At 41.2% G+C, this 24619-nt stretch overlaps 2 protein-coding genes across 5 annotated transcripts in view; one reads left to right on the top strand and one right to left on the bottom strand.

The window, feature by feature from the left end:
* Window positions 1-8967, top strand: part of BCAR3 (BCAR3 adaptor protein, NSP family member) — a 75267-nt gene extending 66300 nt beyond the window's left edge. For both annotated transcript variants that reach the window (XM_064455523.1, XM_064455522.1), the window contains exons 7-12: window positions 1367-2007; window positions 5008-5123; window positions 5975-6146; window positions 6333-6456; window positions 7306-7515; window positions 8344-8967. In XM_064455523.1, the coding sequence (XP_064311593.1) occupies window positions 1367-2007; window positions 5008-5123; window positions 5975-6146; window positions 6333-6456; window positions 7306-7515; window positions 8344-8531 (1451 nt within the window). In that variant the 3' untranslated portion in view covers window positions 8532-8967. The remainder of the gene's footprint in view (window positions 1-1366; window positions 2008-5007; window positions 5124-5974; window positions 6147-6332; window positions 6457-7305; window positions 7516-8343) is intronic.
* A 696-nt stretch (window positions 8968-9663) lies between these two features.
* FNBP1L (formin binding protein 1 like) overlaps window positions 9664-24619 on the bottom strand; it is a 58611-nt gene continuing 43655 nt past the window's right edge. The window contains exons 8-16 of one of the 3 annotated variants that reach the window (XM_064455527.1): window positions 24089-24235; window positions 23083-23286; window positions 20531-20689; window positions 17339-17353; window positions 15297-15406; window positions 14767-14899; window positions 14199-14293; window positions 13549-13697; window positions 9664-13162 (exon numbers count right to left, since the gene is read on the bottom strand). In XM_064455527.1, the coding sequence (XP_064311597.1) occupies window positions 12984-13162; window positions 13549-13697; window positions 14199-14293; window positions 14767-14899; window positions 15297-15406; window positions 17339-17353; window positions 20531-20689; window positions 23083-23286; window positions 24089-24235 (1191 nt within the window). In that variant the 3' untranslated portion in view covers window positions 9664-12983. The remainder of the gene's footprint in view (window positions 13163-13548; window positions 13698-14198; window positions 14294-14766; window positions 14900-15296; window positions 15407-17338; window positions 17354-20530; window positions 20690-23082; window positions 23287-24088; window positions 24236-24619) is intronic. The other 2 variants (XM_064455526.1, XM_064455524.1) reach the window with 2 other exon arrangements.

Raw genomic sequence — 24619 nt, 5'->3', positions numbered from 1 at the left:
TGTACTAGGTCCTGTCCTCCTGTCTGTCTCAATCGCTCTCTCTACCCCCATCCCTTTTGCTTTTCGATCCTTTCAACACCTTTGCTGCTGTCTGTTTCCACAGCCACCACCATCGTCTTCCTCCAGTGACAAAAGGTGTACCAACACTTGATCAGTTGTTCATCGTGGCTTTTTCTTTCTCAGATTCTTCAGAGGATTAAGCAATTGTTTCCAAATTAACCTACTCTGTAAGGAAACTTGCACGGTGACTTCCAGGGCTGCTAGTCACTTTGAGTAGGCTAACTGTTAAAATTTATAGCACCTACTGTGGAAAGTCTTCCTGAGACGAAGATAATATTAAGTGTTTGCATAGTGAGACTGTATTTTGATAGAAAGGGTGTGCTCCTGTGTTTGGACAGACATATGTAAAGCAAGTTTCTGTCCATCTGTAATTGAATTGATTATTTTATTCCAATCCGTGGCTGCAAAAACTTTTCTTTTGGTACTGCAACAGTTATCCTGAAGAGCGCTGCCGTGCCTTTTGTCACGGGGTCTTCCGAGCAGGTTCTGGTGTCATACTGCTTATGAGTGGTGACAGGCTGTGATCTGCAAGTTCTGTTGTCTTCATAAATTGAGAGCCAGCTGGATAGAAGGAGTAAAGCCCACATGATGCAGCTGGCCACTTTGCTGTAGATACCAGCAAATGCACTGAGAGCTGCAGATTGGGAACATCTGATAGAGGGTTTGGCCTGTGTTGGATGCCGAGGTTTGCATATGCAGTGCATTTGCATATGCATTTGCACTGCATATGTAGTGAGTACAGGATACATCCACAGAACTGTATGGATGTGTCTCTCCAGCTCTTCAAATCAGGTACTGTTGAGCAAAAAGATTAGCATCCCTGAAATTCATTCCTTCCATACCTTATTGCAGGTTCAGGCTTGACTTTGGGAAGCTTTTCTTTCATCTCAAACTTGTCATTCTCAGAAATGACTCATCTTTTATGCCGTGTGACTGGAAGTTTCTGTTTTTATAGCCTAGATCAGGTTACAAAGAAACCTCCTATTCCAAGCCATGGAGACCATCCAGCTCTGACAGTATAGCCTATGTATGCAGCAGGGACTGGAATTATTGTCAGCATTACCACAGAATAGTATTATGGTGCAGCTGTTCTGTGTATTTGGGATTTTGGGAGGACCAGCAAGTGAACGGAATTTGCTGGCTAGCTCATTCCTCAAAATATCATTTCATATACATTTTTGTCAGCAAATAATTGACATGATCTGACAGTATTTTCCTCAGGAAATACCATTAAGAGATGAACCCTGGGATAGGCATCAGGAGTTGTGTATGTTTTGGCCTTCTAAATGACCATTCTCCCCTGCAGGTTCAAGACATCCATCTCGACTACCTGAAGCAGATGCAGACTCCTGCCCAAGCTCTCCTGCATTTAGAACAGGCAGTGAACCCTCTCTGAGCCCCACAGTGGTTCAGAAAGTCACGCCTGAGTCACAAGTAGGGGAAGCTCTTAGAGGATCAGACAGTCAGCTCTGCCCGAAGCCTCCACCTAAACCCAGCAAAGCGCCCCTGATGAAGCCCCCAAATTCTCCCTCGGCTTTCCACAGTTCAGAAGGACACTATTGTGAACTAAGCCCTGCCAGAGATCCTGCAGGAACAAAACAACGTTTATGTCAGAAAAACAGCTACGTGGAACATCTGACATGGAAGGAGAGGGGAACACACTCGTTCAGGAACTCTGAAACAAACTATTTGATCCTGGAAGATGACCCTCCAGTGAACTCTGCAGATCCTTTGGAAGCTTCAGCTGAGATGGCTGAAGAAGACAGCATCTTTTCTGCACCTGTGTTTGAGACTGTGTCTAGTTTTCAACCAAATGATTTTGAATCCAAACTACTTCCTCCCGAAAACAAGCCATTGGAAAGACCAATGTTAAGAAGAATTAAGGAGCTTTTCACCAAGAACAACCCAAAGATCATCGCGCAGCATATTCTTCAAATGGACTGCAAGGTAAAAAAAAAAAAAAATTTTCTTGCATTTTATTTTATGTTGTGCAAGTTTAAACATTTTTAAGAACTCATTTCAAAAGATTAATGGGTAGATTTGCAGCTAACAAATGTATTGACTTGCAGGAATTTTTAAGGTGGTGGGGTTTTTTTCCATTTGAAGAACAAGAATGTTAACAAACCCTTTGGACTAAAGGTCTCCCACCATTCTTGACTTTAGACTCAAATTCTCAGTGTTCCATACATCTTTTTAATCTCCTATCAGTTGCTGTATATCTGTGATTCAGCCTTCTGTACTGGAGGAAGAGCTATCTAAGCTGTCAATCATTATGGAAAGAACTACTCATGACGGGAAATAGCTAGTTAGCTGGCAAGGGTAAACAGTAGCCAGGCGTTACCTGCTTGCTGTAATGCAAGACGTTCAGTGGAACTCCTAAAACTAGCCGCTCTTCTCATCCTGTGAGAGAACTGTATTGCTAGTGGAATTGTTTAGAAAGACATAAAAACACAACTATTTTTCACAATGTGGACTTTGTTCAGCTGACAGGGCGTGGAGACCAGCTGTTGGATCAGAAATATGGAAGGATAGGAGAAGTCATCTCCTTTATGAGTTGATGACTTTGTGCAATAAAAGAAACGCAACTGCAGTTGAACCTGCACCGCTTGGGGATGACCGAGTGCCGTACCTGCCGCAGAGCAGCTGCAGGAACCAAGTGTCATGGGCTTTGTGGGCTTTTGGTTGGTTGCTTTTGTAAGAGCAGCTTGAGAAGCAACACACGTGGCTACTTACTGGGCAACTCAATTGCAGACAAGAAAGGAAGCGGGAACGCTGGTGCTCCAGCAGGAATGGTGGTGCTCCAGCAGAAACGTGTCCGTAGCGCTCTTCTGGTGCTGCCGCGCAGATTCACGCCGTGGCTCTGGGAAGGGGCAGCTCTCTGGAGCAGCCATGGGATGAGTGTGAGTGCCTGCCAGCTGCTGGGCACTGGCCAGCAGCAAGTGTGGCTTCTTGCCTCAGTAGCAGTGTTGGCTGCTGCTAAGCCAGGCATCATGCAGACATGGTGACTCGGGAAAACTCAGCTCCTGCTTGGAACTCCTTGGTCATTTCAGAAGTGATAGATTGTGGCTTCTTTACTGTGGTTCCAAGAGCAGCAACAGCATTCTCTTAACATTTTAGTTCCGAAGTTCACCTTTTCCTCCTTCCACCTAATAACACTAAGCAGAATGTCTTTTAATACATTGTTAAAGACTATGCTGCTTGAAGGCGTAGCATATGCATCCCTTAGAGAAGTAGTAAGGGGTTATATATATATATATAAAATATTCAATTAGCTCATTATTAGTCTCCTTATTTTAAATCCTACAAACTTTGGAACGGGGCCACGGAAACAGGCCTGCTGGAAGTGTGGGAGCCTGTGCAATTAATTAAGAGTCACCGAAGTGTTTTACAGAAACAGATTTTTGGATTCGGGACTTTGGAGCAGGAAGAGTAACGAGCTGGGACACGTAGGGAAGTCTGTTTTATCTCTATCTTACAGCGCTGAGCGCCAATGGCTGTCATTCATTGGTAACGTGTTGCAGGCTGCTGCGCTGATAACAACTGTGTGATACAATGAGATGGGCAGTGAACTGGGCCAGGGTAAATGCCTCGTACTCAGCTCTGGGATACGGCTGAAGTGCGTAGGTCTTCTTGTGGCATCAGTAGCTTAGTTTGCCTTTTAAATAATGACATTTATAATATTGAGTGAAGCACCCACGTGGTAAGCGGTGGAGTGAATGTCTGCCCCTTGCGTGCCTGAGAGGGCTGTTTGTGATGAAGGAGCAGCAATCAGTGTGTCTCCAGGGCTTCGTCTCACTCCTCCGTCTCTGGAAGTGGAACAGGTTTCTCTAGTGCTAGATTTTGTACCAGTGAGGCTTGTTGTGTGGCTCAGATTGCTTTCATGTTCTCAAAACCAAGAAGGCTGGCTGATGGGTGTATTGGAAAATTGCAGGCACTTTGGTTTGTAAATGTGTCAACATACAGGCCTTAAACCAGCAGGTAACCTCACATTATCATATCAATTGGTTTTGCTCCTAATTAGCATATGTAATTGTTACTGATATAACCAGTAGCTAATACCATAGGGTTAAAAAGCAAAGTGGTGAGTGTCAGCTTTCACATACTTTGTGAGGCACTCACTCAACATTAGGTGTCCTCCTTAAGGTCCTTTTACTAATTAATCCTTATGAGGCCCCCATGGTGTAATCCAAAAACATTCTAGGGCCACCCTGACAAGGATCAGGCCAAGAGAGCTATGAAGGTGGTCAGGGGACTGGAGCATCTCCCTTGTGTGGAAAGGCTGAGCGACCTGGGTTTGTTCAGCCTGGAGAAGAGAAGGCTGAGGGGGGATCTCATCAATGCCTATAAATATCTGAAGGGCGGGTGTCAGGAGGATGGGGCCGGGCTCTTTTCAGTGGTGCCCAACGCCAGGCCAAGGGGCCACGGGCACAAGCTGGAACACGGGAAGTTCCCCCTGAACATGAGGACAAACCCCTTCCCTGTGCGGGTGCCAGAGCAGGGGCACAGGCTGCCCAGAGAGGCTGTGGGGTCCCTTCCCTGGAGACATTCACCCCCCGCCTGGACGCGGCCCTGTGCCCCTGCTCTGGGGGTGCCTGCTCCAGCGGGGGGTGGGACGGGGTGAGCCCCAGAGGGCCCTGCCAACCCCCACCTTCTGTGACTCTGATTTCCTGGAGTTTGCACATGACACTTTTCTGGAAGTGGAGGGCAAAAATTGGATGAAGTGTTTTGGTCACACCTTTTGTATGTTTTCTGATAGCTGAATCATCAAAAAAAAACCAAAACACCCACTTTACTGATCTTTTTGTGAAATGGGCTGAACATGCATGAATTAAGTGCACACTGTGCACTAACCTTGAGGGCTTCCACGTGGCTAGGGACTTGGGTTGGGTTTGTTGTTTTTTTTGAAGTTAGTTTCAAAACTCACGTGCCAATTTTTGCACTTGACAGGTGGCGAGGATACTAGATGTTTCTGAAGAGATGAGGCGGAGTATGGGAGTGAACTCTGGTCTTGAACTGATTACCTTGCCTTATGGTCATCAACTGCGCCTTGACCTAATCGAAAGGTAAAGGTTCCTGTTACTCATTTCCACGGCAGGTGGCCAGATCAGATCATTGCTACCTTGTACTCGGCATTTCCTCAAAGAATGCGCCCCTGCACGTTTTCTGACTTCATGTGCACAGACACTGACTTAGTGAGCTGGCAGAGAACTTCTTTTTTGCACAGGGGAAAAAAAAAAATCCTTAAGGTCATGGGGCAACTCCATGCATGGAGAGCAGGGAAAGGGGAATTGTATTGAACGCAGGGGCCTCAGGGCTGCTGAGCACCCTCAGCTCGCCTTTAAGAGCTCAGGTAAACTGCAGTTCAGGGGAAGCTGTCATCTAAGCATGGAAGCGTGGGTGGAAAGGGCTAAAGGCAGTAGCCTTCTGCAGCTGGGGAAGAGGCTAGAGGATCTAGGAATGGAAATAATAAAAAAAAAAATTTCTAAAACCTGCACACCAGTTAAGGGGGAACAATTAGGGCCTTCTATCCCTGGTTGAGCCTTTCCCATTCAGGTTCCAGTAGGTTGGGTGCTGAAATTCAGGGGAGGGTCCCAGGAGTCATGTGTGGAGGACAAAGGGAATTGGGGCAGTTTTCCATTCATTGCCTAAGCAGAATTTTATACAGTAGTCATATCTTTTAGACAAATTTAATAAATTTAATTAAACACACTATCAAAGCTAATGTGTGTATACTGATATTTCATATAATGGCATTACGGGTCTTGGTATAAAGATGTTGGTGAGAGTTAGTTTGCTGGGCACACCGAGGTATCGAACTACACCTTTGAATTTATGTTCTTTGAACACACGCACAGCATGATGTATTATTAATTTTGTAATTTGTAACCAGCAGTATAAATTGTTCCACTTACAGGTACAATACCATGGCAATAGGAATAGCTGTGGATATCTTGGGTTGCACAGGAGAGCTAGAAGATAGAGTGACAACGTTAAACAGGATCATCCAAGTCGCAGTGGAGCTGAAGGACTCACTGGGGGATCTGTACGCGTTTTCTGCCATTATGAAAGCACTGGAAATGCCACCGGTAGGTAGGAGAAAAAAAAAAATCTCTATGGTCCAAAGCATGGTGTTGTTTGATGGCTAATGTAACGTATGCGACTTCTTCAAGACTAGCGCGATCCTCAGAACAGGAGCTGGGGGGCTAGCAGTGTACTTCGCCTGGGAATAGCTACGGAGTCAGTAATGGCTGTTCTCCATTTTGTTTGAACAGGTCACGAGGTTAGAACAAACCTGGACCTCCCTGAGACATCGTTATACCCAGACTGCCATTTTGTATGAAAAACAGCTGAAGCCATTTAGCAAAGCTTTGCGCGAAGGACAGGATGAGTGGAACAGTGAGTATGAGCGACGCTAGTTTCATCGAGCCTTTTAACTCTCCCACTACCAATTTCCTGTGTAGGGAGAGGAGGCAGCTGCTGTTTTAACAGCTGTGTATCATATGTTAAAATAACTACGTGAACTTGCATAACGCAGCGTAAGACAGGGAAATAGAAAGAAACTGTCCACCAGCCGCACACCAGTACGTGCTCGTGTGCAGGTACCCATGCGGGATGTGACATTCTGCCTGAAGCCACGCTCCCTCTTCGTAGAGCAGAAACTGAAACATGCTGCATCATCTCGCCTCAAAGACAGGAATAAATCTCCTCCTTCCTCAGAGGAGAGTTATTTCTGGCAGATTTTGCTTTTTATTTGCTTTGCCTATTGGCTCAGAGGATGAATCTTCAAATACAAAGAACAGGTTAGCCAGGGAATTCCTCTGATCACATCAGGTGTGGCTACATCAGCTGCTGTGCAGCTCCACCCTCTGAGGGAGTGCAGGGGGCAAGAGAACATTCCTCTGAGCGGTTCTCTACGAGAATGGGTAGAGAAGTGTTTAGCCTCACAAAAGTTGTTGGAATGACCCAGATTTTAAATGTTTAAAATCTCTGTGCCACTGTCTCATAATGCAGCAGAGCCTTCTCCATCAGGTAGTTTTCCACCACTGAGTTGGCTCGGCCTTCTCCCACCACCAGTTCACTGGAAACTGGGAGGACAGGTGTAGCTGAGGCAAGGTGCTAATCTGAAAGATGGAGGATAGACAGTAGTTTCCAACTTTGAAAAAGAAAGCTACAGTTACTGTAACTTCTTCAATCAGCCATTTTTATAACCTCTGACGATATGGTTTGTTTGTTACGCTCTCCCAGACACCATCAGCGCTCCACAGAACGTCACAGTGCCACTGATGATGCCTCTCATTACCTTGATGGAGCGACAAGCCGTTGTGTTTGAAAGCACGGAGCTGTGGGAAAGCAGCGACGAAGGCTGCGAAATCATGCTCAAGCACTTGGCCACTGCTCGGCAGATGGCACAGAACGCGGAAACGTACCGCGCGGCTGCGGAACGTGTGCTGGAAGGTAGGGAGCGCCGGCGGGAGAAATGGCTGCACGTAACAGAATGTGGGGGTTCATGGCTGAAGAATAAGGTCTCGGCTTAAGTGCCACTAAAAGTTAGTGCAAGGAATTCTCCTCCTTCATGGGAGCTGAGGTAGTAGCAAGGGTCCCGTAAGGAAACTCAGCATTGATGGTGTCCCCAGACTATTTAATAGCGGACAGGAAGCTATTCATCACTGTAGTTCTCCAGCAGGCAACAGAGCGTACATTTTTGCTAACCATACTCAAAGTTCTCATGACTTAACATGCCAACCCTTCTAGCAACTGAATAGAAGTACAGTGAAGACCGAGGATAACTTCCTGCCTTCTGTACAATTTAGAATTCCTACTCTGATTTTTGCAAATCAACCACCACCATCATAATAAAATTCTTTACAGCAGTGCAAGATACAACACTGAGCCCTCGACTGCTTGCAGCCAGAGAGCAGCCGCATGTTCCTAGGGTGACTTTCTGTTTAAAACTTGCAGTGGAAAAGTTAAGGGAGGGGAGAAAAATGCAAGTGTTGCTGCAGGCAGCATGTCCGCAGCAGGCAGTACGTTTAAGGTCAGGCTATCTTGACAATTCTCAAGCAAAGGCGAGCCTGTCCCAGCACCCCCAGAGCCATCTGTGTGCTACTAGAGCAGCACAGGTGGGGAAGGATTTTCCGTTTTACTGGCTTGTTAAAATCATTGTGCAAAAGGAAGCCAGCACACTAAAGCTTATCGTATTTGGAGAGAATACAGCTTAGAAGCCCGTTCTTCTGAATAAAAACCTTGCCTGATGTGAGATTTCTTTTTTTTTTAACTTACTAGGTTTCCAGCCAGATGAAGAGCTGAGTGACATCTTCAAGACAGAATTTCAAATGAGAGTGCTCTGGGGCAGCAAAGGAGCAGAAGTTAATCAAAATGTAAGATACGAAAAATTCGACCAGATTTTAACTGTACTTTCCCGAAAACTGGAACCTTTTCCAGCGAAGCAGGTGGAACAATTAAGTATATAAGACTGTAACACGCTTGAAATTATATACTTGAAATAACCGCAGCTTCCCTTTGGCAATTTGATACTGCTCAAACTTCCTGCATTTCACAAGATGGTTAGAACTTTTAACAGCACAATGCACATTTGTTTTAAAACTACTGATTTCTAAACAAATTATTTATTTACTGTGTCACCAAGTCATTTAATGCTCCCTTTAAGCAGATAGGTTATCCCTGTAAGAGAGTCTTGCAGCTTTCTGTACCTCCCCAGAGTTGCAATGTTCTGCTAACACCTAGGAGCGAAGGCATCGTCATCTTAATGTTAAAATGAAGCAAATAGTGTAAATAAAATGATTAAGTATGTGACTTTGCAGAGAATTTGTTGTACAATATTCCCTTAACGACTATGAAACACTGTACATAGAATTGTGAATTAAAGTGTATCTTTATGCAAAACGATTCCCGTATTTGCAGGTTGCAGAAATGATCCTTTATCTGTGACCACAACAGAAGGCTCAAATATCACTGCGCCCACGAAAGCAGGCGATGAGTTGTGTATGTGTTGGGACAACTTAGGGGGTTTATTTATGACAGCATCTGTAGTAGTTTGGCTTTTGCTGGCAGCTGCACACCAGCTACGCTGCCAGGAATGAATGATGAAATGGCAAGAACTAACAATCCAGAGAGATAATTAAAATGCTTTCAGATATGAGTAAATGTGGGTGTATGTATGTGTTAAACTTGCTTCACTTACTGAGGTGAGTCACTTTGGTAAGTAGCGGTTGGGCCTTTTTTTCCCCGAGTTGAAGGCAAAGCATAAGCAGTCAGCACTTCCTATAGGAAATCGGTGTGCACGGTGTTTATATAAGAGTGCTTTAGCATTATCCTCAGCAGTTGGATAAATATTTAAGCAAGAATGGTTAGAGCCGCCTGTGCTCGCTGTCAGGAGGCCTGTTTCTGGAGTGAGATGTTACCAACAGCATCTGAAGGCATTTGAGGAGAGCAGACTCACAACAAAGCTAACACCAGCCCGCTGTTATCTGTACCCCCCCGTCTACAATCACAGCAGAGGTTCCACCACTGTAACCAGACGTTACAGGCCTCATGCTGAAAGGCTCCCTGTCAATCTGAACAGAAGACAAAGGGGGAAGCTGATTACTTAGACCATGAAAAGATTTTTTTATTCCATGAAAATATTCTCAACAGAGAACACTATTTTTAAACAAAGCATTTAACATTTAGGAAATCAACATGTGCACAAAAAAGGATTAAAAATTACTGGAAAGTGTAAGATTCTTTAAGACAACCCACGTTCAGAATTTTAGAATAAGTGATTTATAACTAGCTGTGCAAGTACAAATGTTTTTTTCCTATGTTTAATAACCCTCATCCAAGTTGCACTATCCCTCGTGAAAGCAACCTGCCTCCAAAGGAAGCAAATCCTGGTTTTAGAAAAAACAAACAGTAGCGTGAAAAGAACACTTAGTCCTTTACCAGGAAGTGTTATTACTGACCTGCAAGGCTCTTAGCCAGGCAAACCACAGGCCCTTTACCAGAAGATACACAGATCACATTTCCTCCTTTCCTCTAACTTTAAAATAAAAAAAGCACTAGATTAAAAAAAAACACAAAACCCAAACCAAAACACAGAACCACCAAAAACCAAACAGAAAACCCCAACAAACCCCCCCCAAAAAACCCAAACCCCAAAAACTACCTAAGTAGTTTTGTCAGTATTGAGTAATGTCACATTATTATATAAATAACCCTGTATACAAGCTCCAAAAATCTAAACTTTAGAGTTTAATAGCCCCCATAATACACTAGGTCGAGCTGTGTAATAGTGGTATACATAACAAAAGGAATAAACCTCTACACAAGTCACTCAAATGCAGTTTTACTGGTAGTACAGTTCCTAATAACACTGAAATTAAGAAGAATCCAGCGCTGCTGCATCCAAATATTGCTTCAGACCCCAGAAAAACAGGATGTTTTGATAATTATTTCACTTCCCCGAACAGCAGGTGGCTGGGTTGACAAGCTTGCTTTGACACAAGTATCCCTCCCCTCAAGATCGCTAGTCTAAATTCTTATCACCCTACTAAATCAGATATGATGTACTTATTAATAGAACCACAAATGGGAGGCAAGACAACATAAGCAATAGGGGCACTGCAGACAACTATATTTACACGTATAAACATATCCAAATTTCAATTGTTTACAAGTAAAAGTGCACATAGATCATTACGAAGTATCACTCGAATTTCAACTGGTCCATACAATGACGCATCACCTGGAAATGGACTAGCACTGCGGTAATTAAAATTGGAACCTCATCGTCAAAAACTAAAAGACAGTTTCCATAAAAATATTTAAAAAAAATATTAAATGAAGAAGAGATACGCGTTTCAATGTATAAAAATTCATGATGCACCATGTATCCAGTAAAGTAGAGCTCTAGAAAACACCTACCGTGGCTACCTCAGCAGCTGCAGCACTGTGAGAAGAGCTGAGACACAAAGCCCTTTGTGGGATACTGTGGTGGTGTTGGCAAACAACAGATTTAGGCACTCTAGTTTAAGGCAGCATTTGAATGGCAAGTGGTTGACTTCCAAAAACAGTCATTAGCTTGCAGTGGTGAATCTCTCTGGTGGTGTTGCGGGTTTCCAGTGCTGACAACAGGTTACTGAAGTGCTGAAGATGGACCACAGTTCGAGGAGTTTCTCTTGATTGCATTGTAGGCTAGAGCTGAGCCGTGTTATTCCCCAAATCAACACAAATACATTATGGTCTCTTATCAGTTATGCCAAGAACTGGAATGTAATGATGGTTGCAGTGGTATAGTTATAGCAGCATACATGGATACTGGGATGAAACTCTAGTGCTGAAGGTATTTAAACAAAATGATTTTGTTACAAAATAAAGACAAGCAATGATGGCAAAGTGTTACGCAGATATGCCTGACTGTCCTAGGCATGCAGGAGAAGGTTAAGGGCGAGCATGGAGGTGGCACAGGCAGACTGATAACCGACACGTGGTTCTAAACAACTGCCGGTTAAAACGAGTTGGAAAAGAGAATGACTGAGATGACCGAAACACAGCACAAACTGAAATACAGTTTGTGCGTCTGGGACAACGGAAAGAAAGCAATTCTAGGAGCAGTAGCCTTTTGGCTCTGGGTCATGGAACTCTATTTTCCTGCACAAACTGAAGAATTTGTAATACATCCTTACCTATGTATGGAGATGCTAAGATGTTAGTGACTAAATGTATGTCTGCATGCATTCATGCAACTAGCTTTTCCCCTTGGGCCTCCCAGTCTAGTAACCCCCCGCCCACCCACCCCCCAGCAGCTGCATGTAACCTCCTTCAAGATCTCGCCCATTTTCTCAGAAACCCGCTTCAGGAACCTGCAGTCCAAGAGGAAAAAGAAAAGAAGAAAGTTACTGAAGGCCTTTAGAAGACAGAGGAGAGTGCTCAGTTCTAACAGGCCATTCTCAGTGGCTTGACATTAGCCTTGTACTTAATTCCACAAACTCTCATCAGAAATACGAGCCACAGCTTTTACATTAGCTTTTTCCCCCCCCTAGGAATCAAGCAGTACAATGCCATTTGCAATCCTCAGCCATTTAACAGTGAGGGGAATTACTGTACATTTAAGACCTTGATTTCAAACTAAACATGATGCAATTAAAAGACAGCTTACAGGCACAGATTTAAGAATGTAAAATCATTCCCTTTTCAGGAGCAGAGAGTGGGTTCAGTAAGACATCAAGCGTTACATGTGGTCTCTTTTTTTGTTTGTTCATGGTTTCTAGAGTTAAAACAACAAAGTTGTGTCCCACACACAACATTCTACATTAGGAGTACTGAAAAGGAAGGAGAGAGGCAGGTCAGTGGACTTTCTGTCCTTCTTAATCATAATGTTTTTTCCTGAGTATTTTTGTTGAGCTTTCAGAATCAGAAAACATTTTCCTGTTTAAGAAGCGAAAGCTGCCAAATATTTGCTAAGGAAGGAAATTAATATCTTTCAGTAACTGAGTTCAGTTAGTTATTAGAGGAAAAACCCTCTGCTTTAAGCATATAGTTTAAGTCATAAAAGTGGGAACAGTAAATCTTGGAGATCTTTAAGACTAATTTTTCAGTTCTCTTTAAAAACAAAGTATTCTATATAGAAAAAGCAGGAATCCTGGTCTTTTTTGAGTTTAATAGCTCAATTGGATTTAGTGCTTTGTAAAGCAGGAACACTAGATCAGTTAAAGCAGGAGACATCGGGCCAAAACTACAGACCAGTGTAAGAGGCATAATTTAAAGTGGTCGTCTCTGGAAAAAAGGCCTACAGCCATCTCACGTTGCGAACCACAGACCACTGCTGGCTTCTGATGTTCTCTTGCTTTCCATGAACCTGTGTAACTTGCTATTTTTCCACTATTTTCCTGGGGAATGTACAACTGAAAGCTGTCAGTTTACTGTTAGATATAGGTTACTGCACCTTTGCTGTTTTTCTCTAGCGTTACATCTATATATGATGTTGGCACATAGCCTTCCTCTCCATTATGTCTTCGAGCTCTTGTCCACCCGTCTCCTTTGTCCTCCTCAATAATGTACAAGATCTCCCCTTCTTTCATTGCCAGAGTGCCTTCATTATGACCTGGGAAAACAAGAGGCAAAGAAGTCTCAGTATTCAGACAGAATTTCAAGTCATCTTTTTCCCAGGGCATAGTTTCCAGATTATATATAAACAGGAAGAACAAAAAATCTGTGCATGAGAACATATGGTCAAACAGGCTTACAGACAAAAACCTAGTCCAATTTGTAAAGCTGAATATTTGCCAATAGCTGTGCTAATATTTATCTTAGAACAGCACAGAAGTACTGCTCATGAATTAAACTGATTTATAAAATATTTCCACTGATCTTATAAGTAACTAGTTGCTCATACAGTTCATTTGCTTTAAATAATTTTACCTGTCTTCTCTAAAACCAACCACCCATGCCTTATAGTCAAGGAATTGCAGTGCCAGTCGTTAACCTTACCGTCAAATGGATATATTGCCTTGCAATGTCCTATAGCTGGTAACGGATCATCATCTTCAAACTCATCGTCAAACTCATTTGGATGCGCATGTTGCTGTGGTGGCCCTCGAACTTCCTGATTGGCATCGTCCGTGTAACTCCCTTCGGGGCTATAATGCAACGATTGGAGCGTGAGGACTCTGAAGAGTTCTTAGCTCTAGAACTCAGAACCTAGGCACGTCACAGCAAGGGCAGACCACGACTATCGCTCTGGGAATGCCTCTTGGCAGGTTTTAAATGTACTGCTGGAGATGATTTTCTGAAAACGCTAATCTAACAAAGGCTTGGACTGAATTCCGCTACAAAACCAAACGTAAGTGTGACATACCAGTCTCTACAGAACATAGAAAACTGGTGAGCCTTACGCGGTGAGTAAGGCAGCTTTGAAAGGCGCTGCTATTTAATGCGCGCATGTCTGGATTAGACTCGCTATTTTTTTACGTTACCATAATGACATGAAGTGACCTCTGAAATTCAGAACCAGTGAGATTCTCCTTTAGCAGGACATAAACTTCCGGAGGGTAAGTAACAACCATCACCTAGTGTTACCTATGAAAGAGATGTACCGATTCGAGCATAAGGTATAAAAGCAGAAGAGATAGAATAGTGACCTCTCTCTGCCCTGTGTTACAAGGTGGTTGATATCACTGCTGTGCCGCCTGTCGCTTCTGGCTGCTACTTTACCTTCAACTTCAGAGAGCCAGGCCTTTGGGGGGAAAAAAAAAAAGACAAATACTGGTGTCAAAGAAAACTTCATTCTAAATCAGCCAATACCGTTTAACAAAAGCACTTGACTGTATGCAGCTTCCTTGTCAGTACCCAGCCACAGAGACTGCACTCGCTCGTGAAGCCTCCCAATTACTCCACACGAAGCGTGAAGCTATCCCTCATGCTTAGCCTAAGCTCCATGCTGGTCTTAAGGGAAAAAATAATCCTTAATCAGATATGCATTTCAGAGTAAGTGATTTGTAAGAAATTCTTCTCAACAGTTTACATCTTTAATAATACACATCCTTATTCTAGCTAGATGAACGTACTTGAAAATAGAGTAACCCACAAAAAAATTGTATCAAGTACTGTCTTAAATCATTTTCCTGGGCGCTATATTTATAACCCATAAGGCAAACTACAATTTTACCACTCATTACCACCACGATACCAGTGGTTTTAGAGTCTAACCTCGTTCTTGTGTATTTCCATCCGAAGACGGTCCATGTTGTTCATAGTCTCAGTTAATTTTGGTTGCAAACTGCCTGGGTCACCCATCTGGGGGTTTTTTTCATAAACATCCTTCATCTTGTTGAGAGCATCTCTAAAAATGTACAAAACCAGACAAGAATTTTAAAGATTATATAGGATGGTGCTGATTCATTAAAATAGTGTTTTGTGTATTTGTAAAATAACGTGTGAGATCCTGACCCGTGACTAGACACTAAGCACAGACACGAGGAACTCCTGCTCCCCACACCACGCTTAAGTCCTTTTGCCATTCTGTCATCTCAGCGCTTCGCCTTCCTTGCTTGCGTCATGCACAAGCACACAAGTACTCCAGCTGTCAACTCTTCTCTATCCAGTCTCAACACTCAATAGCCTGGACCAGCATATTCCCTCGTAGCTTCGAGTGCTGTTGGCTTAGGTAGTAGAGGACTTCAAAAGAAACAGGAGAGAGAGAGAGAGAACCCTGACAAAACTCCGAAAGGTGCACTCACTTTTGGTCTGTTTCCTTCTGGAGTTCTCTGTTGAGTTCATCAATTCTCTGTTGTAGTTTCTTGCGCCGCTGTTCTGGAGGGAGATGGCTGAAGTCTTCTAGTGCTGGGCCCTGCAAGTAGAAATGCTGTTAAACAAGTACGACACACGGATCTGGACAGCTGAACTGACATACCCACAGACGGACAGTGCTCACTGGAAGCAGGATGGAGCTTCTTAAAAACTCTACTTGACACACAGCTCTATAAAAGACCGCAACAGAATAAACGCCATGTTCTTGCTGCCAGATCGTAGTCAAGTCATTCAAGGCTCTTTCTGCCTTCTGTAACAGTTGGCTCATGGATGCAATTCAAAATTTGTAGACTTAATTATTTTTCTGAAAAGCTGAGGCACGTACCTCCCTCTTACATCCACTGCACTTAAAGCAGATTTAGAGTTAATTACTACAGAGTAATTTCCGTCAGAACAAAAATCTAAGATGTGTCAATAATAATATGCCAATAATTTGGGTTTTTTTTTCTCTGGAGTGTGCGTAGTGTGTCAATTTAGATGCTATCAAAAGGAAAATACTGTATTTTGGATCGTCGTTCCAGAGTACTATTCTCTTCCGAAAGTTCAGTAATCTTGCTAGAAAACATATTAGAACTTAGAAAGTTTTGATTCATTTTACCTCAACTAAAATTAGTTCATAGAGCACAGAAAAAGCCTTCATAAATTTTGACTTAAATTTGTTAATCTGAATCAAAACTTACTCAAATATTCCAAGTCTCCTGCTTCATTATAAAAAAGGTAATGTTTCAGGGAGGGGAAAAAACCTCCTACTTTCCAAATATAAAAAACAAAAACCCAAACCAAAGTTAAGACCACTGCTCTTATGAGCCCAAACCTGCAAAGGTTTGACTGCAAACTTGTGCTAAGATTATAAACAGGGTGTGAAAAGGATGGGAAGAGATTTTTGTGTATCTTGTGAGTTTGTTGTGAAAACTCTTCCCTCCCGGGTGACAGACACCAACAGTGTTAAGAAGGAAATATGGTGCCCATCTTAGTAACAGAAAGTTGAGTTAGTTATTTGTGCCCTAGTTGCCCAAGAAAGTTGGTTTTAGCACAAGAAACCCACTTGCCATTACAGTGACCCTCCACGGAGGCAAACCCAACTGGACAGCATTTCTTCTGTCAAGAAGAAACTCGACTGTTGAGATTTTGGCACAAGCAGCCTTAGGCTCAGGTGCCAAGTTTCTAATACCTCCTCTTAAGGTCTTCTCGCCCCTCAACTTCTTGGTTCTTTTGCACTTGTAAAACCATAATCTCACTGCTTTTTAAGGGAATACGAGACACCATAAAAGGAGGGAAATCAAGATATGAGGTTTCCAAAATAAAGCAGAAGCGTTTCTTTCTAGAGGAAAAAAAATGAAGTCCTTTCAGGTGTTTTTACACACTACAAAGAAACAAAAAGACAATCACATCCTCTGTATCGTTCTTCCTTACAGGCCAGTTAAAACCAGGATATCCTACTGAAATGATCAGAAGAACAGAGGTCTTTTAGTGAATTTTTACTGATTTAGTCTGCAAAACAACCATATTGATGAAGGTCTGGTTTTCATTTAACGTAACAGCTTCCTAATACTCCCAAGCTTAAAGGATCATCTCCCCCGCTGATTTTTGGTTAAATTCAAAGGAGTGAATTTTGCAGCATTCAGTATTTCTCCTTTACACAAGTTTTGTCCTCTTTTCATATACCTATTTTACACTGCTTTAACAGTTTTCCTGACAAAGAGAAACCACCGAGCATTTCCATCATGACCAGCTTGTGAATACTGGTCAACCCTAAAATTCCAAAATCACAGATTTACTTGCAGCCAGATCACAAGTCTAATTATCTGACCTTAAGCATGGATGATTAAGACGACTGTGTACATGAGTGGAAAATCTGAAGATGTATTTCAGCACCTGACTTAAAGCAGTTATGATATGGAAACACTTCCAAAAGATCACTTTCATGCTATCTTAGCAGAAGTACAGCGGACAGATCAGCACACGGGCTTACCATCTTCACCGACCACTGCACAGTTCATTTGAAAACAGAAAGAAACGGGAAATTATTCACATGCAACGACCAGTTATGAAAGTGATTAATGCCTAAAAAGGTATCTTTAAAACACTACTTAAGGATTAAAACTTTAGCTTCTTAAACAAATACATTTTACTATGAGCACAAGAACAGCACGATACAATAATCAGAAATGCACTTCTGCTTTAAGAATTACGGATTTAAAAATTACTAGGTGATAATGGGTAGTTGAACCTATGAAATTCTAATACAGAACTTCATTAAACTACTTTAGAGTTTTAATGTTTTGAGTAATATGCTAAAGAACTTCTACTGTAGAAGAAACAAACACACAGCCAACACTGCACAAAATAGCAGAATTTGATGATGATGAAGGACTGGTCAGCCATACAGAAATAATTTGTTAATTATAGCTAACAATCCACTACCATCGCTTTTGCCAATGTAATTTTTACAATGTATTTACTTTATTATCATAGTAGAACTACAATAAGCAAAGATCTTTTTCAAGTTTAGAAGCTAGTAATTTTACTTTCTGAAAACAGCACTGGGGCCATTGCTGCAATCCTAGAAATGCTGTCATCCAGATAAAAATAAAGACCTTTAAAGAGTAAAAACTTCAGCCTTAGAGGAAGCAAATAAAATGTGGGATGCCAGCTGCTGTATCTTGGGTTTAACATTCACAGCATTTTGAAGATCTACCATGCCTTCAGGACTTTGGGTAACCCTTTCGGAGAAGCACCGAGCAACTTAAAAGATACATATCCCCGACATCACTTAATGACCATCAGAGACTGTTAGGGCTGTCGACTGGGGCACACGCACACAAAATCAGACTTTCTAGCAATGAGGAAAGTAAAGCACCTTAACAAATGATGCTTTGGTAGAAACCTCGACAAAGTCCAAAGCTGTAAAATGGCTATAGAATAAACTTCTTGTTCCCTTTACAAAGAGTCTTCCCAGAAAACACAAGCAAGGCTTACGCATCGCTGCTGCTGATTTATCTATTTATGTATCAAGTGGCATCGAGCAAAGACCTCTCATAAGCACTAACACTCTCTGGAAATGTGAACATTTCAAAGGATAATAATAAAGCAAGTTACACCTTCTTACACTTAAAGACTTTTTTTCAATAGCCTATTTTACAGGTGCTGTTTGCTGCTTTCGCTACACATCACGGTAGGAGAACCTAACACATGACGCACAGAACGAGGGCAGTCTGCTTTTGTGACCTCCAGTGCCTGGAGTGAAATCTTGTACATGTTAAACAAGATAACCGGTGTGCTTACTGTCCTATACCTGCCAACTCATGGCTAAATCTCGGTAGAAGCAGAAGCCAATTAAATACCACTTGGTAGTTCTGCATGTCAATATCACTTGGACATCATTTTCCAGGGACAAAACTGTGGAAAACAGCATCACGTACTAGCAACTATTAAGCACTGAATCAAGATATATTATAAAGGTAACACTGATCAATTAAATAAAATCTATTAGAACTACAGTAGACATTTAAGTTGAAAAAGCACTCAACATGTGATAACGTGATGTCAAAATGCTTGCAAGGAATTTCAAAACATATAAAACTTAAAATGTTCATCCTCAAGTATTGTGGGATACTGGAGTTAATTCAGGCTTTAGGACACTAGTGATCCTTGCTCATTTTATGGAATACTAGTCTATATTAAATTCATTCACTTTTACAACATGGACAATGAATTTTAAGGATAAAATATTAAATAAAAATATGGTTTTCCATTGGCATTCTGTAGTTTTTAGATGATGATCTTTTGCTTCGGTAAGAGGTTCTAGAACTACTGATATGACAAGATGTTGATTTGTAAGCCAGGAATCAGCACATTCAGTGATCAACAAAAAGGAGGTATAATCAAGACACGTGCCACTTCAACTATCTAATCCAATTACTTCCTCACGGAATATTAAAGAAGGAACATCATCTTTGTGACCAGAACAAATTATTATATACGTGACTCAGAAGGGAAAGGATAAACTGTCCTCCAAAATACTTAGAGGCCCACAAGAATTTTCTAAAAAATCCTATCTCCAAGATATCTGGGTGCCTGAAATAAGATGCCACAACATGACATAAATAGCGTAAGTTTTAAGTGTAACTCATTACATTTCAGAACGACAGCAAGGGAGCCTCTAAATCCTAACTTTACAGCAGCATAACATTGTTGTGCTTTGATCTCCACATTATGCCAACCATTCTTGATGCACATGAAGACAGCACATCAATATTGTTTTTCAAATATCAGAAAATCATGAATTATATATAATCAAAAGCATCCAATTATCTCATTATATGGATCAATAAATATCATAAAATGTACATAAACTGGGCAGCCTATGTTTCACTGACATCACAGGAAAGCACCAGTACATTTATCACTAGTACTATAAATGTTGCTAGGAAACCACTTAACGTTTCCCTTTTATTGTCTTCCAGACAAATTCTATTTGCAGGATATGCCACTATAAATTAGTAAATTAATTGAAAAATCTCAGAAGGTGGCATTTGGTATTAATTTTTCAATAATTTAACCCAAAAGAACCTTGGACAAACAAGAACAATTTATTAATCAGAAAATGCATTAAAATGGTAATGTTTCAAAAAGCAGTATTCCAAAATCTGCAAGCACCATGTGCTATATAGCATCTGATGTACAAAAGAAATTAAATTTCTCGCTTCTTAGTTCAGTGTCTCGTAATCAACTACTATTATTTCAATTAAAAGTCAGCAAATGAGACATCTGATCTATCAGGGTTGGGTTTTTTTGTGGTGACTCTATACCCAATGATAAATTACTGCAAAAATATGTTACATGATGGCAGGAAAACATTTGTGAATGTGAACAACAATGGAGAAAGGCATCAAACACATGCTGAGCACCCTCTTTATAACACCTTTCTTGTAGGCACAAGTATCTGGAATGCGATAAAGAGCATTTCTATTTTATTTTATTGTTAACCTGTTGGTAACTTCCATGTAATATGAAGCAAAGATCCCTATCAGTGACCTTATAGCTGAAGTGTTACTTTTAACAAAAGGAAGCCTTATAATGAGGGTGAAGAGCATTAGAAAAGCCACGTCACAAACACACTGGTCATAGCCCATCATGCATTTCAACTTGTTATCGAACTTACCCCTCGTTTGAGGCTTCTGAAAGAAGGAATTCTGGGCTTCCCTGTTTTTATGTCACTCATGCAATAATGCACTGGTTCAATGGAGAATATGGGATACTGGGACCCATTAGGAGTACTGGATGTGTATAAACTAGTAGGGGTTAGGGGTGGGGATTGTGGCTAATGTGGAAATAAAGAAAGCAATAAATAAGCCAAATGTTCAAAGTAATTTTAAAATGAAAATTCTGTCTTACAAAAATTAAATTTCCATCCAACACAGAAACAGCTTGTAACGTTCCAGACACATTTATGCTATAACTGTCTTGGTTTTAAAAGGTTTCGACCATGAATTCATCTTCAGAGGTACAGGTTGATGCAGAGAATGAAGGAATTTCCAAAAAAGGTTTAGACTCAACACTTCCACAAGGTCCTAACAAGATCCCGAAGCTGCCTGTCTCTTTTCCTAAAAGAGGAAGCTCTGCTTTTCCCAACTTCAGTAACAGCCATTCCAGAAGCTTGTGCGTTCCTGCTCGCTGCTCCTTCCTACGTTTTGATGTACCCTACCAGGCGAGCTCAACTAGAAATACTAGGCACATCTACAGAGAATGACTAAAACAAGAAGTATACTCAATCTCTGTAGCCAAGCTGGGCTGACACAATGGCTGCGTGGAATTCTTAATATCATCACAAGAACTTCCTTCACTTTCTTCCTCCGCTCTATTCAAATTGCTTCTCTCACTTTTTGTCTCTCAAACCTCTGCTGCTTTTTCCCAGTTCGATTTTTCTGTACTAATTCCTCTGGTGCACAACTCATTCCCTTTCCAAAAGACTTTTTGATGTTGTCAAAGGCAGAAAAGAGGTAAATATGTATCTGAAGTCAAGACCAGCCATAGTTTCAGCTAAATGAAGGCCCAAAGGCCACCGATGCCCCAGCTACAATAAATGAGCATATTTTTATATTAGCTAATTGAAGTGTATCTTTAAAAACCTGTAAATAGTATATGGAATTAAATATGTATATGCTGGTAAGTATCTTGCTCCCAGCTGCTGTTTTGTAGAGCACCCCTCCATCCTCCCCAAAAACAGGTGAAAAAAAGGGACATAATCTTCCATTTCCTCCAGCTCCTTAACAAAGAGATGCATGTAGTATGTATACACGTATGTATATCTGTGATTCCATACAGGAAACAGTAAGGCTGACTCTCTGAATGCTACATACAAAGCAAACAAACTGGAGAGAAGAAAGAGTAGGGAACACCCTGTCAGCTTCCTTCAGCTGTCATTGTACTAAGGAATTTCTTAGAACTACAAAGGTCTGGATTGAAAACCAATGCAGATTTTCATAGCTTCCCTCTCCAAAATTCTCATAAAGATGTCCTGTCGTCAAACCAGTAAGCATGATCTCATTTCAGAACAGGCTGAATCTCACCCACCTCTGCAGCCAAGTACAAGAAATATGCTAATGCATTAATGCATTTAAACTATTATCAATCATTAATTATACTGCATGAAAAGTAAACAATCAGTTTTCATTTCAACACGCAGCTGTAGTTACATAATATACCAAGGAGGGAATAAAGAATCAGCTACATCCTTTCTTTCTGTAAAGATCTGCTTTCCTGGAATACTGTCAAATGGAAAATAAATCCTACCACTAACAAGCTCTAATAGTTTCCTATAATAAATGGCAGAAGCTGACTTGGAGCATTAAAATAACCTCTTAGAATTTGTGGGAATCATTAAAATGACTCACTGATATGCTCCAATACTAAATAAAGACCTAGCATAAAATTTAAATATGTATATGCCTCATTAGCATTTACATAGCTAACGCATGCATTGATAATCTTGTTTGCTGATCCATGAAGGCATCTGGCACAGAAAGTGTTAATTGAAGCTCATATGGTAATACAGGAAAGGAGTAATTTCTCTGCTTTCATTTTTTTCTTGAGCATAGGAATATTTTTACCTATTTAATTGCATTGTTTCTTCTGGGACATCTGCCTGTATGGAGCTTCAACAGTATGTTTCACCAATGAGCTACTATGGATTTTAAGGTTTTCAGACAAACCTGAGAAGTTTTCAAAATTAGCAGCAGCTGTAATAAAAATCTATACAACACTCCCATATGTAAGCATCTACAAAACGTGATGTTTAAAAGGGGGCTGCTTTTTGTAGTATAAAACAGACCTGAAAGTCTGCCCAGTTCCAGAGCACACTTCCCCTCCCCTTATTTTTACATTCACAATTAACACCTTCTCTATGTAATTGCAAAAAGTCTTTATGGAAACTAAGAAATGTCACAGAAATGGGAAGCTACTTTTATCAAGTAACTAGTAAAAACATTCCCAGATACAAATCACTAGAAGAAAAATTGGAAAACTTTCCCCAGCGAGAACTTCCCTTTTAATATATGTATCCAACCCTACTCAAACCTTCAGATCTCCTTGCACATATTTTAAAAGACAGTGGCAGGCAAGGGGAAGGTTATTTTAAAATAAATAAATTGCTGCTTCCATGCACTCTAGATCTTCACATTTTAATTTTCCAAATAGTAATTTCTTTATTGTTACCTTTGGCTTCTTTCCAAATAGCCACAGCTTTCCTTTAGCCTTGCCCACTGTAGTTTTTGAATCAATTCTCATTCCTTCCTGCTTTGGTGTGCTGATGGTTCCATCAGAGATAGTTCTGTAAATATTCTGACTGTAATCTTCAAATGGAAAATCTCCAGGAGGTTCAAAACCGGATTTGAAGCAGTCTATCACTAGTTGCGAGTCCTAAAGATAGGACATTAAGGAGTTTAAAAAGCAAAACAAGCAAACCCATCAAGAACCGGAAAGAGAAACACACGGAGACATAAATTTTCCCTTTAATTGCACGGATGCACAGATGGGAAAGTGAGAGAGTGCTCAAAATGCATGCTTTTGGATAGATCAAGTTAAGATAACGTCTGTTCTTTCTTCTCAGCAGGGTTACCATGAGCGTAAATCAAAGCACACCCTGCTATTCAGAACCCAGCCAATACTTCCCAAGGGTTATCACAAATTTGAAGCAGGACACGCTTTAGGGCATGTCCCACATAGTAAAAACTACTACCCCACCTTCTAAGCCTTCAACGTTAGCACGGAGATGAAGATAACGCTAGGAAACTAGATGTAGTAAGATATAAAAGGGAAGAACCCGTATCAGAAGGAATAAGAAAGAAGTGCCAATAGCTGCAATCAAACAGCACAGAGAACTACACCTTGTTTAATGCTGCACCCTGGAGAAAATACCAACCGTGCCTGTACTCTGGGGTGTTTCAGGATAACCAAAACAATGTGTCCAGAGTCACATACAGTGAGAAAGTGTCAAAGATCTTCAGATCACAAGAAAGCAATTAAACAGGAAGAGGACAGACGCTGAAAGTGGAAGTGACAATCTGGGCTAAAAATGAAGTCACAACACTTTTCAAGCAGACAAATATTTGACCATGGAAAGATAAGTGTACAGGGTAAGAACGTGTTTTCCCTCTCCACCGCTTCTGTATCAGTTAGATTTTGCTCACGCACATTTAGAAAGTTGCTCAATTCTACTTACTCTGTGTTCATCAACTGATTTTGCTGCAAGGATCATCCCTTCTAAACATTTAGAGATAATCGGAATAACCTTGCGCTCAGAGTCAGCAAAGCCTTTGTAACATTCGCTAAGCTTGATAGTCCTCCTTTCATCCATGTCTTGAAGTTGCTGCAAGCACAAAGAAAGACAAAATAAAGCTTTTGTTTGCAGATTTTTCCCCCCAGTCCTGATGTATGCAGTTACTGTGGTCACCACAGTGTGGTACAGGATTTCTGTGCTTTCCTGGTATTTTTGTTTCTCTAACAAAACAGACCTTAATTTACGAAAAATCAAGTCCTTTCAGACATAGACTTAAGATGCCCAGAACGGTAATTACGAAGAGTTGATACTCTTTGAATTTTAATAAATTATGTAAAGGACCAGACTTTCTTTTCCTTATTCTTTTTTAAAGCATGTGTACTGTGTCTACAGCCACCCGTTTAAAAATATTTAATGCAAAAAAACAACTGTAAAGACATTTTCTACATCTCCTCACTATCTCCTTCTAGTTCC

Source organism: Phalacrocorax carbo, chromosome 6, assembly GCF_963921805.1.
Source record: "Phalacrocorax carbo chromosome 6, bPhaCar2.1, whole genome shotgun sequence".
Taxonomy (NCBI): Eukaryota; Metazoa; Chordata; class Aves; order Suliformes; family Phalacrocoracidae; genus Phalacrocorax; species Phalacrocorax carbo.
The sequence above is the reverse complement of the archived record's forward strand: the minus strand, read 5'-3'. Positions and strand labels throughout refer to the sequence as shown.